The sequence below is a fragment of the Mesoplodon densirostris genome, chromosome 2 (genome assembly GCF_025265405.1).
Source record: "Mesoplodon densirostris isolate mMesDen1 chromosome 2, mMesDen1 primary haplotype, whole genome shotgun sequence".
Taxonomy (NCBI): Eukaryota; Metazoa; Chordata; class Mammalia; order Artiodactyla; family Ziphiidae; genus Mesoplodon; species Mesoplodon densirostris.
The window spans coordinates 62,115,156-62,132,548 of NC_082662.1; the positions used below are offsets into that span (position 1 = coordinate 62,115,156).

The window sequence follows — 17,393 nt, forward strand, 5'->3', positions numbered from 1 at the left end:
GATGAGAACATTTAAAACCAAGCTTTTGATGAACCCAAAACCCTGCTCACCGTGTCTTCTCCATCAGTCAATTACACTTCATCCTTCTAGTTGTTCAGACCAAAACACACTTTTAATCACATTTGACTCTACTTTCTCTTACTCCCCACAATCATTTCATCAACAAAACATTTGAATCTAATCTTAAATATGTCCAGAATCCAACCACTACTCACCCCCTCCACTGCCACCAACCTGACCGGACCACCGTCACCTCTCATTTGGCATTTTCCATTAACTGCCTGTTTGATCTCCCATCTTCCACCTTCGTCCTCCTCGGTCTGTCTACAAGCCTGAAATCATAGGTATCCTTTTAAAACAAGTCACTTCAATATACCTTTGATCAAAACCTTTCAGTGACCCTCCATCTTACTCAAAATCAAAGCCAAAGTCTTGGGTTATAAGACCCCATTTTTCTAACTCCCCAATATCATCTCTTTACTTCTCCTGTCCCTCAGTCTACTTCAGCCACACTGGTTACCTAAGATGTCTTCAAGCAAGCAACGTGTCCCTGCTGCAGAGTCTAGGCACTATGGTGCTCCTTCATTTTCTTTAAGCATTGGCTCAAGTTTCTTCTCAGTGAGACCTGATTACCCTATTAAAAATTGCAGTCATGTTATATGCATTCTTCCTATCTTCCTCCTCTTCTTATGTGTTCTTCATAGTACTTATAACCTTCTAGTATATTATTTTATTTTACTTAATTGTTTTATTTATTGTCATTATCATCTCCACTGGAGTGTAAAGTAGTTTCAAGGAGGAATTTTTGTTTGTTTTCATCCAGTGCTATTCCCCAGGCCCCAGAAGATTGTCTAGCACATAATAATCCTTCAATAACAGTTGCTGAGTGAAGAAAGAGTACACACATTTTTTTTGCATTTCTGAGTGCCTGCCAGAGTCTGAATTACAATAGTATTTCATTTGCTACTCATAAAAGCCCTATAAGATAATTATTACATGAATTTTAAAGGTGAAGGAACGAAAACTTTTTGAGATTTGAGTCAACAATGCCTCCAGAATTTCTGTATAGTCAAGACTTGTAGACAGCATTCTGGTTAGTAGGGAGATAAAAAACTTGAAAATCAGAAAAATGCTCTCTTTTCTTATGTTGTATGTTATACTTGAGAATGGTTTGGTAAATGCTGATTGCACATGGCATGTGCTAAGGTATGTCTAATCTTTGGCACCAACTCTTGCCCGAGGTTTAAGGTTGTTCAAAGCTGCAGCATCATTCAAGCCAATATGTTTAGGAGACAATGAGTACAAAAGTTAGGGGTAGGGGATTAAGAGGTACAAACTACTGTGTATAAAATAAATGAGCTACAAGGATATAAAGTACAACACAAGGAATATAGCCAATATTTTATAATAATTATAAATGGAATCTAACCTTTAAAAATTGTGAATCACTATGTTGTACATCTGAAGCTTACATAATATTATAAATCAACCTATACCTCAATAAAAGAAGAAAAAAGAAGTTTTGCTATAACAGAACTTCATTTAAGGAAGTGAAAAATGACAAGATTGATGATGAATTTGTGGCCATATTATGGAATTTTAGAACACTTTACTAAGAATTGGGTTTATCCGTTGGTTTCCAAACCTGTGGGGCTTCTTAAAAGTATGGATTTTGGAGCCCCAATCGGTACCTCCTATTGGTATAGATTTTTAACAAGCTTCCCAGATTTTCATTAAGCATCCAGGCCGGAACTCCATCCATAGACTGGCATTTGGAAATATGGTAAGCTACTAAAGGTTTTCAGGCAGCAGTTTGCATACGTTACTGTATATTTGCAACTTACTTCTCCCTAAAAAATACCCCCGTATCTGTGCACTATACATCCAGGTAAATCTGATGGGGAGGTGGATGGAATGTCTTTTGGAGCAATGTGTCATGCACTGCCTCACAATAATATTTTTCTCCATCTGTTATAGGTCAATGCACAAACTGGCCCAGTTGGAAAGACTTGACCTAGGCAATAATGAATTCAGTGAGCTGGTAAGCGAATGCATTTTCTAAATTTGATAAATATATCCCAGGGGATTATTTCTTTTTCTCTGTCTTTATAACCCCAGGCATTAAATCATCAGGTGCACATTTACATTTGCTAAATATAAAAATGAAATAAAATCTGGAATTAAAGTGATTGTTTATCTATATAGTAAGCCACAGGGAATTGAATAATATTAGGATTAACTTTAAAAAGCCAGGGTATGGATAGGCAGATGCAAATTGTCAGTTTTGAGCACCACCTATATAGCAGGCACCATGTTCAGAGTGTTATATATGTTGCCTCATTTAATCCTGATTTGCCATGTTGCCATGGAACATGGAAACAAGCTCAAAGTGGTCACTGACTTACGTAGCTTTTATGTGGTTGAACAGGAATTAAACCAAGACTTGATTAACTCAGAGTCCATACCTTGAAGACTTCTGCTTTGGCTGCTTAATGGGCATAGCATGAGAGGAGCAATCAATGACCTTTTATTTCCAATTGTATTGAAAGTGTCTTTCTAGTGAATATATGTTATGACCTCACTGCCAGCAAAATTGACAGAATTTTGACTACTCCTTTTAGGCTTAAGTTTTCTTTAAATGTTCCTGAAAACCAAAATCTCAAATGCAAATTAAAAATAAAATACTCTTTTACCAGCAGACCCAGCCTGTTTTACTCAGAGGTCTTCCACTTGAACATCTTCAAATTTCAAAAATCAATTCACCTAAATTATATTTTAACTATTTTTAAATTAAAACATTTAAGTGAGTAATCAGCTTTTCTTTTGCAGCTATGTTAATAGCTACATGACCTTGTGAAAATGACTTAACCTCTCTAAGCCTCATTTTCCTTTTCTATAAAATGGAGATTATAATGGTTCCTCCCCTCCAAGGTTTGTACGAGAATTAACTAAAAAAATGTACAGGGCCTGGAAAAAGTGATTCTCAGTAAATGCCAATGTATAGGGGTGATAGGGTATAATTCACACTACAACTTGAATGTGCAAAAAAATTAACTTGTTTTACTTTGACCGTAACTAATTTGATCATTGTCCCAGCCTCTATCAGCTCTTTATTGAGGGTAAAAACTGACTTTTATTCTTCTATTCTTCTATGATTAGAAGTTAAATCTAATTTTAGAAGTTACATGGTTCCTTTAGGTTGTGTTCATCTTCCCTGCATAGAAATTTTCTGTAACCTGTTGCCTTCCCCTGCTTGTGACCTTAAGATGGAATTTGAGTGAGTGTGAAGGAAGGTACATATCTTTCTGACATGAGGAAAAGATACCCTTTGGCCTCAGGCTGGTTTTCAGAAGTGCTGGCCTCTGGGCTGATGTCTGCAGCTGATACTGCCTCCTGTGTTAAATCTGCAACTCTGAACCTGCCAGTTGGTTCTTTGGGCTCAAGCAATACCCCCTGGGAGCATTGGCCATCTTCCTCTTGCTGGCAGCACCATCACCCAGTTACCATTGCATATACATGCATAAGTCTCTGTCCTGTCTTCCCTCCAGCGCCATGCTTGGAAGTCTATCCCCGATTTCTGTTGTGAAGGAACCTCACCAGCCATAACCTTAATAGTGACCCCATAGCAAGTCTACAGGCTCTGAGAGTCCAAATGATAGGCAAACTGAAAGAGGTCCAATAAAAATAAACTTCAGAGCTTCCTTCTACCTGCTGCATCGCACCGCCAAGCTTGCTCTGCTTTGGATGCACCCAACTTTGTTATTGGGCAGCTGGCAAGGTGGCCTCAACACAGTAAAGCAAAATGACCCAGTACATAGTTTAATGTACCTCTGGCATTTTTAAAGGAAATATTTATTAGTGTAAGTATAGAGAGACGTAAAGGTGGTGAATAACAGTGGCAAAACTAGTTTATATTGGAAGTTTTTTAAATTAGTTGTTAAGAAGTTAGGATCTACCCATGATTCCATGAAGACATGTAGCTTGGCCTAGTAATTGAAAGAACATGGACAATGGATTCAGATGACTCAGGTTTAACTTTCAACTCCATCACTGGTTAGCTAGGTACCTTTGAGTCTATAGCTCACTCCCTATCTTCAGCTTCCTCTTCAATAAAATAAGGGTATCAAACCCATATATCTCACAGACTTTTTGAAAGAATTTCATGCAAGAGAATCTATAATAAACACAATGTATGTTTCAAACGAATTTCAATTCTGTCAGGTATATAATTTTGCAAGCCTTTTGTATGGATATTTTGTGAGTCAATATTTTACTATAAATATTTGCATCGACAAAGTTGAATAGGGCATGTTTATTTTTTGAAAATAAGCTTACTAAAAGTAAAATTTGAATACACATATTTTGACTTATGCTTCTGATGTCTAAGAAATCGTTATCTGAGCAAAAACATTTTTTACTTTTGAACTCCCAATATTTTATGCTTGTCACAAAGTTAAGTCTCTTAAATTTTTTTGCATTTCTACTGGGGTGCTTTATTTGATACTAGTTATTTGGTGGGGTTGGGGGGAGTATAATTCTGGAACTTCACATTTTTAATGTTATTTACTTTTAATCAAATATTTGAATTTTATTCATCATATATGTGGGACTAGCTGTTATTTCTCTGACAGTAACAATTTTTTTTTACATCTTTATTGGAGTATAATTGCTTTACAATGTGTCAGTTTCTGCTTTATAACAAATTGAATCAGTTATACATATACATATGTTCCCATATCTCTTCCCTCTTGCACCTTCCTCCCTCCCACTCTCCCTATCCCACCCCTCCAGGCAGTCACAAAGCATCGAGCTGATCTCCCTGTGCTATGCGGCTGCTTCCCACTAGCTATCTACCTTACGTTTGGTAGTGTGTATATGTCCATGCCACTCTCTCACTTTGTCCCAGCTTACCCTTTCCCCTCCCCATATCCTCAAGTCCATTCTCTAGTAAGTCTGTGTCTTTATTACTGTCTTAGCCCTAGGTACTTAATGACATTTTTTTTCTTAAATTCCATATATATGTGTTAGCATACGGTATTTGTCTTTCTCTTTCTGACTTATTTCACTCTGTATGACAGACTCTAGGTCTATCCACCTCATTACAAATAGCTCAATTTCATTTCTTTTTATAGCTGAGTAATATTCCATTGTATATATGTGCCACATCTTCTTTACCCATTCATCCGATGATGGACACTTAGGTTGTTTCCATATCCTGGCTATTGTAAATAGAGCTGCAATGAACATTTTGGTACATGACTCTTTTTGAATTATGGTTTTCTCGGGGTATATGTCCAGTAGTGGGATTGCTGGGTCATATGGTAGTTCTATTTGTAGATTTTTAACTTCCATACTGTTCTCCATAGTGGCTGTACCAATTTTTAATGTGAAAATAAGAGAATTTGCTCTGATAAGAGGCCTCTAGAACCAAGATCATATGGAGGAAAGGGAATTAAATTCCAATCTGTAACTAGATATTGACACCTAGGAGATTACTATTAGATGATTCATTTTGTGTGTCATGGTAAAGAGACAGATGTGAAGAGATGGCAGTAAGTAAAAAAAAAAAAAAAAGAGAGAATGAGAATGAGAAAACCTAATGAAGAGAACAGAAGTCTGCTTGCCAGAGGAGCAATGTACATATCCCAAATAAGGTTTGAAGTAGAAATATCTCCTTATGGATGCTTTTGTAACAATAAAAGATTGTAAACAAAAGAAATTATCTTATGTTTCTACAGGAATAACCACTAGAAGATAATAGACACAGTGCTAGGAACATAATAGATTCTTAAAACTTTTTTTATGTGTGTTTCTTTCATGGCTTTTTTATCAATATAAAATTAATAAATGCTCATTTAAAATTATTAGAAAGTTAAAAGAAGTATAAAGATGATAGTAAAAGTAATCTGTGACCTCATCCCCATATATAATCATTATTAATATTTTTAGTATATTCTTTCTCCCTTCCCCCATTTTCTTTTAATGAGGTCATATGAGCATTATTTGGAGCCTGGTCAGAGATGGGACACTAGTAGGTTGATGTGTGTAGTTGGATAGCATCAATCCTTAAAAATCCTCTGTACACTCTATATAGTACATTCTTCACACTGTTACAATAATTAGTAACATCCCAATGTCATGAAATGGTCAGGGACCCTAAAACAAATTCAGTGATTATCATGGGGCCCAAAAGCTGTATGGCAGGATTATATTTCAGGTATATATATATATATATATATTCTCCAATGAACTAAGAATTGCTATTTGTCCTGAACTGGTGCAGGAAATAATGGAGCCCCAAAGCAAATCACCATGAATCAGAATACTGGAAAATGGAGCAGATTGAGTAGCAGAGCCCCGAGGAGATAGGATGGATCCAATAATAGTATGGGGTCATGGTTGACCATCCCCCAAAACTAGCTCCAGCTTCCAGCTCCTTTACTTCCTTTCTTCATCCCCCCCTTCCCTCAAAAGCAGAGGACTGTGGCATACAGGAAAATGTCACTTAGAGCCCCCAAAAACTCTGCTAAGGGAACCTTCATCAAAAGAGTCAGTCATAAGAAGCAAAATAAGAAAGCTTTTCGGCAAGCCAGAAAGAGAAAATTGGTCGGCTCAGAGGAGGCTAAAAGCAGACTGGGAAATGGTCTGTGTATGCCTTAGAGTCCATGATCATGATATAACGATGATCATGACCTTCTATATAAACTATATTCAGTTCCATCCTGTCAGGGATATTTTTTACATCTGTGCTCATACATGAGGTTGGTATACATTATTCTTGTGTGCTTTATCCATGAGTTCCTGTTTTTCATCAGTTTTGAAAAATTAACAGTCCTTATCTCCTCAAATGTTGCCTTTTAACTGTATCTTCTGTCTCTCCTGCTGGAATTTGGATTAAATATGAATATGAGTGATTTTGAAATAAGTGATTTTGAAATACCATTTTATTAATTATTTTGTAAGTTTTTTCTGGAAAAGTAATCAGATAAAGAGTAATTTTAAAATATCTATTCATGTCCTTAAAGAAAGTCTTCCTGCCTCTGCACCTAAAATTAGCCAGGATTCATTCTCCAGAGTTTGAGGCATCATGATGAGATCATTTTAAGAGTATTTTCAACTCTTTGAGCTATTTAATGTGTCAGTTACTGACAGAGATATTTCTAAACTACAGACCATTCAAATTCTGGATTAAAGAACAAAACATGTATTTTAAAAAACAAAACACCTAAATGACAGCAACAAAAATATTTAAAGAGCAAAAAATATATATTTTTCTGTGATAAAAAAACATTTTTTAAACACATGTAAAGATGGATTGAATTTAAAAGTTCAGGGAATTCATCAGGAAATGAGTAGCATCATTTTTGTTTTGTTTTGTTTTTTTATTTTTGGTTGCATTGGGTCTTTGTTGCTGTGAGCTAACTTTCTCGAGTTGCGGCGAGCAGGGGCTACTCTTCCTTGTGGTGCACAGGCTTCTCATTGCGGTGGCTTCTCATTGCAGAGCACGGGTTCTAGATGCGTGGGCTTCAGTAGTTGCAGCATGTGGGCTCAGTAGTTGTGGTGCATGGGCTCTAGAGCACAGGTTCAGTAGTTGTGGCACATGGGCTTAGTTGCTCCACAGCATGTGGGATCCTCCTGGACCAGGGATCGAACCCATGTCCCCTGCACTGGCAGGTAGATTTTTAACCACTGCTCCACCAGGGAAGTCCCAATAGCATCGTTTTAACTATCTAATATTTGAAACAGTATGTCAAGCCATCTTTATAAAAAGATTTCATAAATTCAGCTATCCATGGACTGTATTAGAGGATTTATATTCTATAAAGCTTCTTTATAGAAAAACTTAAAAAATAGTCTGCACTATACAAGTCACTATTTTAAATGCTTAATAAGGCTGCAGGTCACACTAAGCAAGAATTTCTAATCTCAATATTCAAACTGAATTTGTTTCTGTTGACTTTTTTCACTTTATTTCATAGCATCAAACAAAAATATCAAATGGATAAATCAAGTAAAGAATGGAGTCACTCTGAGCAAAATAATGGAGAAGAAATGCCAATAGTTGTACAGACTACCTGTTTGGTTTTATAAATAATATGAATGTGTTTTCATAGAAATTTGAAACAGCTGAGTGCTGTTTTAACTTGTAATTGAAATTGATTAGAATTAAATTAAGCTTTACCAGTAGTGTAACAGCCAATGATTTCAACTCCCTAGTTTGCCCAAGGTGTGCTCATTCTTTTTTTTTTTTTTTTTTTTTTTTTTTTGCGGTATGCGGGCCTCTCACTGTTGTGGCCTCTCCCGTTGCGGAGCACAGGCTCCGGATGCTCAGGCTCAGCGGCCATGGCTCACGGCTCACGGGCCCAGCTGCTCCGTGGCATGTGGGATCTTCCCAGACTGGGGCACGAACCCATGTCCCCTGCATCGGCAGGCGGACTCTCAACCACTGTGCCACCAGGGAAGCCCCGGTGTGCTCATTCTTAATTAACTAGGATGCATGTATACCTGGGGCAAGCATTATATTTACATATCCGGTAATTTCCTTTATAGATAATTACAATGTAGGTTTGCCACACCTACTAATAAAATTTTGTTAATTATTCCTCAAGTAAAGCTTATAAGAAAGAGCAGAGTAATAAAAATACAATCTGTCATCTTATAACAGGCCATCCCATTTTCAGGGAAGATATTTAAAACATCCTAATTAGTAACGCTTCTATTTCCTGAATTTGTAAAACTACTGAGGCCATAGATTTTGCGTGCGTGTATACACATATAGAATTTATATAGATCACAGACATTGCCAGAGGTTATCAAGAGAAACTTGAGAAATGAAACTAATTTTTTTTTTCTTTGCGGTACGCGGGCCTCTCACTGTTGTGGCCTCTCCCGTTGTGGAGCACAGGCTCCGGATGCGCAGGCTCAGCGGCCACGGCTCACGGGCCCAGCCGCTCCGCGGCATGTGGGATCTTCCCGGACCGGGGCACAAACCCGTGTCCCCTGCATCGACAGGAGGACTCTCAACCACTGCGCCACCAGGGAAGCCCGAAACTAATTTTTAAAATGGAGACACATCAGTTTCTGTATCAGTCAAGGTCCAGGCAGGGGGTAGAAAGTATATCAAGTATTTAACAAAGAAAGTTTAATATAAGGAATGGATAATCATGTACTAGAAAACTGGAAAGACAGAAAGCAGACTCTGAAGGACCACAGATATAATAACTCTAGGAAGCAGCTACCACCTCTAGCTTAAGGGACAAATGGAAGATGGTAATGTAAGGAATTAAGAAAACTTGAAGCTGCCACTCAGACCTCTAAATAGGGGCACCAGTCATCTGATGTCTTCAAGGAGCTAATGAGGCTAGTTCTAATTGTGTGGAAAAAATACAAGCTGAAAACAACTGCTGTTGCTGGAGTTTATTGTCACTGCAGGGAGCAGTGCTGCTGTTGAGATACTAAATGCCCAGGAAGTAAGTAGAATGAGCAAGTCCCTTCTGCCTTCTCTAGCCTTCCAGCACGCTGCAGTACACCCAGTCATCAGGGCCTGATGCAGAGTCACCTATCAAAAAAGAAATGTAGGTCTTCCCTGGTGGCACAGTGGTTGAGAGTCTGCCTGCCGATGCAGGGGACATGGGTTCATGCCCAGGTCCAGAAAGAACCCACATGCCACGGAGTGGCTAGGCCCGTGAGCCATGGCCACTGAGCCTGCGCATCCAGGGCCTGTGCTCCACAACGGGAGAGGCCACAACAGTGAGAGGCCCGCGTACTGCAAAAAAAAAAAAAAAAAAGAAAAAGAAAAAGAAATGTAGTTAACCTCAGAATTACGAAGTAGAATATTAGAAAAGTGAGCCACAGCTAAAAGACAATATCTTAAACATTTAAAATAAAACAAATGTTTATTTTTGCCAACTCAATTTTGGCATCATTTTCTCCAGAAAGTTTTCCCAGCCCCTAGCAGAGTACCAACTCCCAATTGGCTCATGATAACTGTTTCTAATGAATGAATGAATCATTTGACTTTAACAGTAAACAGTTAAGTCAATTCTCTTCATCAGAATCATGCCTACATAAATTGAAAATTTTTGATTCAAACTAAGCAATAATAGAGGTGGAGGAAATGCTTAGTTTATATGAAAAACAATCATTCCATAATTAGCTATCCTTTTAGGAATCAATTTCAATTCACTTTAAAACATACTTCTAAATGAGTTTCTCCATGAAACTTTAAAGTACAAAATTTAGAACTGTGACCAAAAATTAAAACTGTATTTCCACCAACAGTGGAATTTGAAAGGAATCCTTGATGAATCTTTCAATTAAAAGGTGTTTTATGTCTGAAAATAATTATGGAGTTTTTAGATAGGAGGATCAAACTGGGGTCTCCGCTTTTACAGGTACAACATCTGTTGACCGAGGGCTTTAAAAAGCAATTTCTAATGTTGCACATACAAAAAAAAACAAAAGCAAAAAACTCATTTCTTTGTTTTTAAGCTTTCCTTTTCCTAGCAATAAAATAAGTTATCTTGGCCTCTGTTTTCAAAGGAAGCAGTTTTTCTCTCATTGCCATTTCTTATTATTGCAATAAGACTGGGTACTATAAATGAAATTAATTAGCTCTGTTTCCCTTTCCATAAATAGATTTTTCTAAGAATGGCATATATCTCAATGTAGTCAAGTGCCTTGGTGATTCTTTCAATAGTGTCAACAATAGAAGTTAAAGAAAAAAGAAATGCTCTCTGATTGAACCAGGGAAAATTATGTGAAATAAGAGTACAAATTTATAATCAACACTTTACAAGGAAAATAAGTGTATTATGTAATCATGGAGTAAACCCAAGAATATTCTTGAGTTGTGAATAGGGATTATGAATCATCCAAAAACTAACAAAAACTGTATTTAAAGTAATCAAATTCAAAATGACATCTTCCTCATTGATATGCTGAAATGTATACTATCTGGATGTATTATCTGAAATTGAATCAATAAAAAATTTATTTGATTTCAGGTTTCACAACAAACCAAACCCAGAAGACAATGAAAATGCTAAGGAGAAATATAAAGAAAGGAGGATGGAGAGAAAGAGAGAGAGGCAGTGTGTGTGTGGGTGTGTGGGTCTGGGTGTGTTTGTGTATGCATGTATGGAGAGTGTAATTGTTAGGGTGGCCAGGGAAGCTTTACTCAGCAGGTGACATTTTAGCAAAAACTTAAAGAAGGCGAGGGAGCAAATCATGCTAATATCTGGGTGGAAGATCATTCTAAACAGAGGGAACAGGATGTATAAGCACCTGACATGAAAGCAGGCCTGACTTGTGGACAGCAAGGAGACTAGAAGGTCTGGAGAAGGGTAAGTGAGAAGAGTAGGTGATAAGTTAATTTGGGGAGTTCGGAGGTAGTTGCACAGGGAGAGGTAGAATCCTGTAAGACATTTCAAGGATTTTGGCTTTTACTCTGAGTAAAGTGGAAACCCTCTGGAAGGTTTTGAACAGGTAGAACCCATGGTTTGACATACATTGTCATGTTACATTACACTACATTTGGTTGTAATATGTTACCTTAATTACACTGCATTACATGATATTATCAGGATCACTTTGAATGCTGTGTTGAGGATGAATGGAAAGTGGGTCAAAGTGGAGTCAAAGAGACCAGTTAGGAAGTTATTGCAATAATATAGGCAAGACATGGCAGTGTCCAGGAATGGGGCAGTAGCAGTGGGGGTGGTAAGAAGGACGGATTTCTGGGTAAATATTAAAGATATAGCCAGAAGTAGGATCTGAACTTGTAAATTAGGGACACCTTCTTTCAAAAAAATAATACAAAATTAGGAATACATAATTAAGTATAAAAGTGAATGTTTATTTAAGATAAAAAAAGAAGCTATGAATTTTAAATTACAAATTAAAATTAATAGAATACAATTTGAAAAGCTGACAAATGTCATAAATATCATTAAATCCAGAAAAAATAACATAATAGCACATATCTGTGATACTCTTTTTTCCCCCTACACGTTGGCCTCATGCTCTTTGACAGTCTGTTCACATGACAAATATTTTGTAATATCATTTTCTACAGTGATAATAGAAAAATAATCCAGGCTTTCCTCTACCATGGTTTTTATTCCTGATAATTTGGAAACATCTGTTTCATCTTTACAATTTTTCATTGATACAGCTTGTAAAATTCTAGGATTGTCAAATTTGGGAAAACCTCTGACTCCCTACATTTCAAGCCTTGTTTCTCTTCATCCACCTACACACTGAGAACCAAAGGACATATTCATGTCCCAATACTTTCCTTGGCCCTGTACCTTCATGTCATGAGGGTCAGGGGAATTGACACAATGAACAAAGTATTTCTGGAAGCCATTTCTACTCTAGGTGGCTAACAACAGGTTAACTACGTGGAGACATGATTGCAAACCATATAAATATATTCCATTAAATCTATACTAAAGGTATTCCATGTAACTCCCTTTTATCTGTCTCCCCAAAATGCCTGTGGCCATTCCATCACCACATGACATGAGAGAAATTGCAACATAGTGGAAGTCAGGGTAGAAATTATAGTTAAAAGATCTTAATTTTACCTAGCATTTCAGGCCTAGGCACATACCTGTACTCCTTTCTTATTGCTGATCTGTAGCAAATGACCACAGACTTGGTGGCTTAAAACAATACAGATTTATTGTCTCATAGTCCTGGAGGTCAGAAATCCTAAAATCAAAGTGTCATCAGGGCGTTGATCCTTCTAGAGACTTCATGAGAGAATCTGTTCCTTACATTTTCCAGCTCCTAGAGGCTACCTCATTCCTTTTTTTTTTAAATTAGTTTCTGCTTTATAACAAAGTGAATCAGTCATACATATACATCTGTTCCACATCCCTTCCCTCATGCATCTCCCTCCCTCCCACCCTCCCCATCCCACCCCTCCAGGCGGTCACAAAGCACCGAGCTCATCTCCCTGTGCTCTGCGGCTGCTTCCCACTATCTATCTACCTTACGTTTGGTAGTGTATATATGTCCATGCCTCTCTTTCACATTCCTTGACTAGTGACCCCTTTCTCACATTACTTCAATCTCTGTGTCTGTCATTATGTCTCCTACTTTGATTTTATTTCTATCATTGCATCTCTTTCTCTGTCTTCTCCAACTCTGCTGTCTCCCTCATGTAAGTACGTTTGTGATTACTTTGGGACCACTGACATAATCCAGGATAATCTCTCTTTCTCAATATCTTTAAATTAATAATATCTGCAGATTCTCTTTTATCCTGTAAGGTAGAATATTCACAGGTTCAGGGGTCAGGACATGGACATCTTTGAAAGCCCATTGTTTAGCCTACCAGTAAGGTCCCTGTCCCTAAAGATTCATGTTTAACCACTTGAAAATGCATCCACCCCAACTCAAGTTCTCCAAAATTCTCACTCATTACAAAATCAACTCATGTACAAAAATCTCATCTAAATCTCATCAGCTCAAAAGTCCCAAATTTCATCATGTAAAGCATCTAAATTAGGCATAAGTAAGGTTCTGTATACAATCTATCCTGGGTCCAAATCACCTTCCATCTGTAGACCTGTAAAACTAGAAAACAGTCAATCTGCTTCCAAAATATGATTGTGCAATAAGCATAGGATAACAGTTACAGAGATTCCCATGCAGAACGGGAAAAAAAATGGAAGGACAAAAGTAGTCTCTTCACTCAAAACCAATATCAAAATGCACCCACGCAAACTCCAGGAGGTTTCAAGGCGAGGGAATAAACTCTGTGGCTCAAGACTCATTGCTCTGTGCCTTTGGCTTTACCCACTGCATCATTCTTCCTTTTCCTGGTAGGAAAGCAAGGTTTGCAGCTGAGTAGATTTATCAGCCTGTTTTCTGCTTATAGAATTTTAGGAGTCTGGCAGTCTTCTTTTATTTTGTCCTCTCTCTATTCCTTTCAGTCCTTGCTGGCAGTGTTTCTGTTGATACAACAGTCTAAAGAGCCTTGTGGGTCTCCCATTTATATCTTGAAGATTTCTCCACTGCACAAGAGGTTCCTCACAGTTCTTTCCTGGATAATCTCATCTCTATTCCTGGCTTCTTCTAAGATGTCTAACAGGTTCCGTGAAACACCTACCTAAGCACTTTGATCCTTACAAGGCACTTTAATCCTTAGAAAAGTTTGCCTCAGCACACCCTGACTTTATTTCCAGAGCACACTTTCCTGGTAGTGAATCTCCTAATTTTAGCATTTTTTTGTAGTCTGAATAGGATGAACATTTCCCAAGTCAAGTCCTGGTTTCTTTTTGCTTAATACTTCTTTCAATTTACTCTTTCCTCTTGTATTTTGCTACAAATAGCAAGTAGAAATCAGGCCATACCTTCAAAATTTTGCTTGGAAATCTCTTCAGCTAAATATCAAATTAACCTCATACAAGTTATGCTTTCCACATAAGTGTATGATACAATTCAGCTACTGTATAACAAAGATCTCCTTTACTCCATTTTCCATGTTAACGTGTTCCTCATTTCCTTCCGAGTCCTCATTAGTAGTGAGGGCTTAGAGTTCACATTGCTACCAGCAGTGTTTTCATGATCATTTAGATGTTCTCTAAGAAGATACAGATTTTCTGTACCATGCTCTTCACTTCATTCTGAGTCCTCCTTGGTAGAGACAAGGAGGACTCATTACCATCCATATTTCTATTAACAGCATGTTCAAGGCAATCTAGGCTTTTTTGATCATGCATTTTTAGCTAGAATTTTTCCAACTCTGTTCACTATCCAGTTCCAAAGCCACTTCTGAATTTTTAGGTATTTGTTGCAGCAGTAACCCACTTCCAAGTTCCAAAATACGATCCCTGTGGTTGAACTGTAACAAATTATGACAAATTTGGCAGCTTAAAACAATACATACAACACAACACAAAATTACTATTTTAAAGTTCTGTAGGTGTCATCAGGGCTGTGTTCTTCTGAGAGAAGTATCCATTTTCTTTCCTTTTTCAGCTTCTAGAAGCCACTTGCATTCCTCTGCTCACAGCCCCTTCTTTGCATCACTTCAACTTCTCTTCTGTCATGACATCTCCTTCTCTGCCTTCTCTGAACTTCTTACCTTCCTCTTATAAGGACACTTATGATTACATTGGGACACTCAGATAATCTCTCCATCTCAAGATCCTTAAATTAATCATATCTTCAAAGTCTCTTTGTCCATGTAAGGTAATATATTCACAGGCCCTGGAGAGTAAGATGTGCATATCTGTGGGGAGCCAACACAATATTCACCCAACCACACTACCCAAGATAATTTAAAACATATATCCGGGGCTTTCCTGGTGGCGCAGTGGTTGAGAGTCTGCCTGCTGATACAGGGGACACGGGTTCGTGCCCCGGTCCGAGAAGATCCCACATGCCGTGGAGCGGCTGGGCCCGTGAGCCATGACCATTGAGCCTGTGCGTCCAGACCCTGTGCTCTGCAACGGGAGAGGCCACAACAGTGAGAGGCCCGCGTACCGCAAAAAATAAATAAATAAAAATAAAATAAAACATATATCCATACAAAAACTTGTACATGACTATTCATAGCAGCATATTCATAATAGCCAAAAAGTAGAAAGAAAATCCAAATGTCGATTAACTGATAAATGGATAAGCATGATGCAGTATATCCATACAATGGAATAATATTTGGAAATAACAAAGAATTAAGGACTGATATAGATGAACTTTGAAAACATCATGCTAAATGAAAGAAGCTAGAAACAAAAGCCATGTGTTATATGATTACAGCTATATGAACTGTTCAGAATAGACAAATTCACAGAGACAGAAAGTAGATTAGTAGTTGCAGGGTCTGGGGAGGAGGGAAGAATGGGAAGAATGAGATGGGTTTTTTTGGAAGAGGGGGTGATGAAAATGATCTAGAATTATATAGTTATGGTAGTCGAACAACTTTTTAAATATTCTAAAAATCACACAGTTTTATATTCTAAAAGGGTAAAATGTATGATATGTGAATTATGTTTTAAGTTTTTAACCTTAAAAAATTTGTGCAAATTGCACAAAAACATATGGCCATGTGAACACTTTGCCAGGCCACCTCCCAGGATCTGGAAAGGAGTTCATGCAAGTAAGGGGCCTGAAAGTTTGAACTTCATTAAGTTTAGAGGAAACCTGTCTCTCAGTAGAAGCAATAGGATTTGTTGACAGATGGGATGTCAGGGATGAAAGGGAGAGTAGTTAAGGATGAGTTTAAGATTTGAGACTAAGCAACTGAAAGATGACATTTCTACTTCTGAGTAGAATACTATACAAGATGCAGGGGTTTTGTTTGTTTGCTTGTTTGACTGTGGCAAAAAAAAAAAAGTGCATAACATGAGATTTAACCTCTTAACAAATTTTTAAGTGTTCAGTACAGTATTTTTAACTATAGGCTTCTTTCATTTGAATGTCCACTTCCTTCACCAGATTTGGGAAGTTTTCAACCATTATTTCTTTAAATAAGCTTTCTGCCCTTGTCTCTCTCTTCTTCTTCTAGAATTTTCATAATGCATATATTGATACATTTTACAGTATCCCATAAGTCCCTTGAGCTTTCTTCACTCTTTTGTATTCTTTTTCCTTTTTCTCCTCTGATTGCATAATTTCAAATGTCTTATCTTTTCTTCTGCTTGATCAAGTCAGCTGTTGAATAATCCTAGTGAATTTTCCAGTTCAGCTACCATGTTTTTCAGCTCAAAGGTTTCTGGATTTTTAAATTAATTTTTTACTCGTTTTTTCATGTATCATTTTCCTAAGTTTGTTGAACATTTTTATGATGGGTATTTTGAATTCTTTGTCAGGTAATCCATGTGTCTCTATTTCTTTAGTGTTGGTTTTTAGAGATTTATTTTGTTCCTTTCTTTGGGCCATTCCCTGTTTCTTAATGTTCTATGACAATTTATTTTGGTGTCTGCACATTTGAAAAACACCTACGTTTCCCATTTTGTACAGACTAGCTTTGTATAAGGGAGGACCTTTACCAATCAGCCAACTAGATATTTTAAGGACAAGAGATGTAATTTTAGAGAGAAATATCAGTTCTATTCTGGAAATCTTAAATTTGATATGCCTATTATGTATCCAAATGGAGATGTCAAGAAGGCTGTTAACTATGAGTCTGGGCAGAAGTTTAGGCCAGATCAATACATTTAAGAAATACAAGTATAGGGAATTCCCTGGAGGTCCAGTTGTTAGGACTCTGTGCTTTCACTGCTGAGGCCCAGGTTCAATCCCTGGTTGGGGAACTAAGATCCTGCAAGCTGTGCAGTGAGGCAAAAGAAAGAAAGAAACAAACAAACAAACAAATACAAGTGTACATGTACAATTTAAAATTATGAGCCTAGATGTGATTACCAAAATAAAAA

General features: G+C 37.4%; 1 protein-coding gene across 1 annotated transcript in view; it reads left to right on the forward strand.

The window, feature by feature from the left end:
• LRRC7 (leucine rich repeat containing 7) overlaps nucleotides 1-17,393 on the forward strand; it is a 497,427-nt gene that overhangs the window by 316,826 nt on the left and 163,208 nt on the right. Inside the window, exon 8 of the mRNA XM_060089953.1 lies at nucleotides 1,978-2,041. Within this exon, the coding sequence (XP_059945936.1) occupies nucleotides 1,978-2,041 (64 nt within the window). The remainder of the gene's footprint in view (nucleotides 1-1,977; nucleotides 2,042-17,393) is intronic.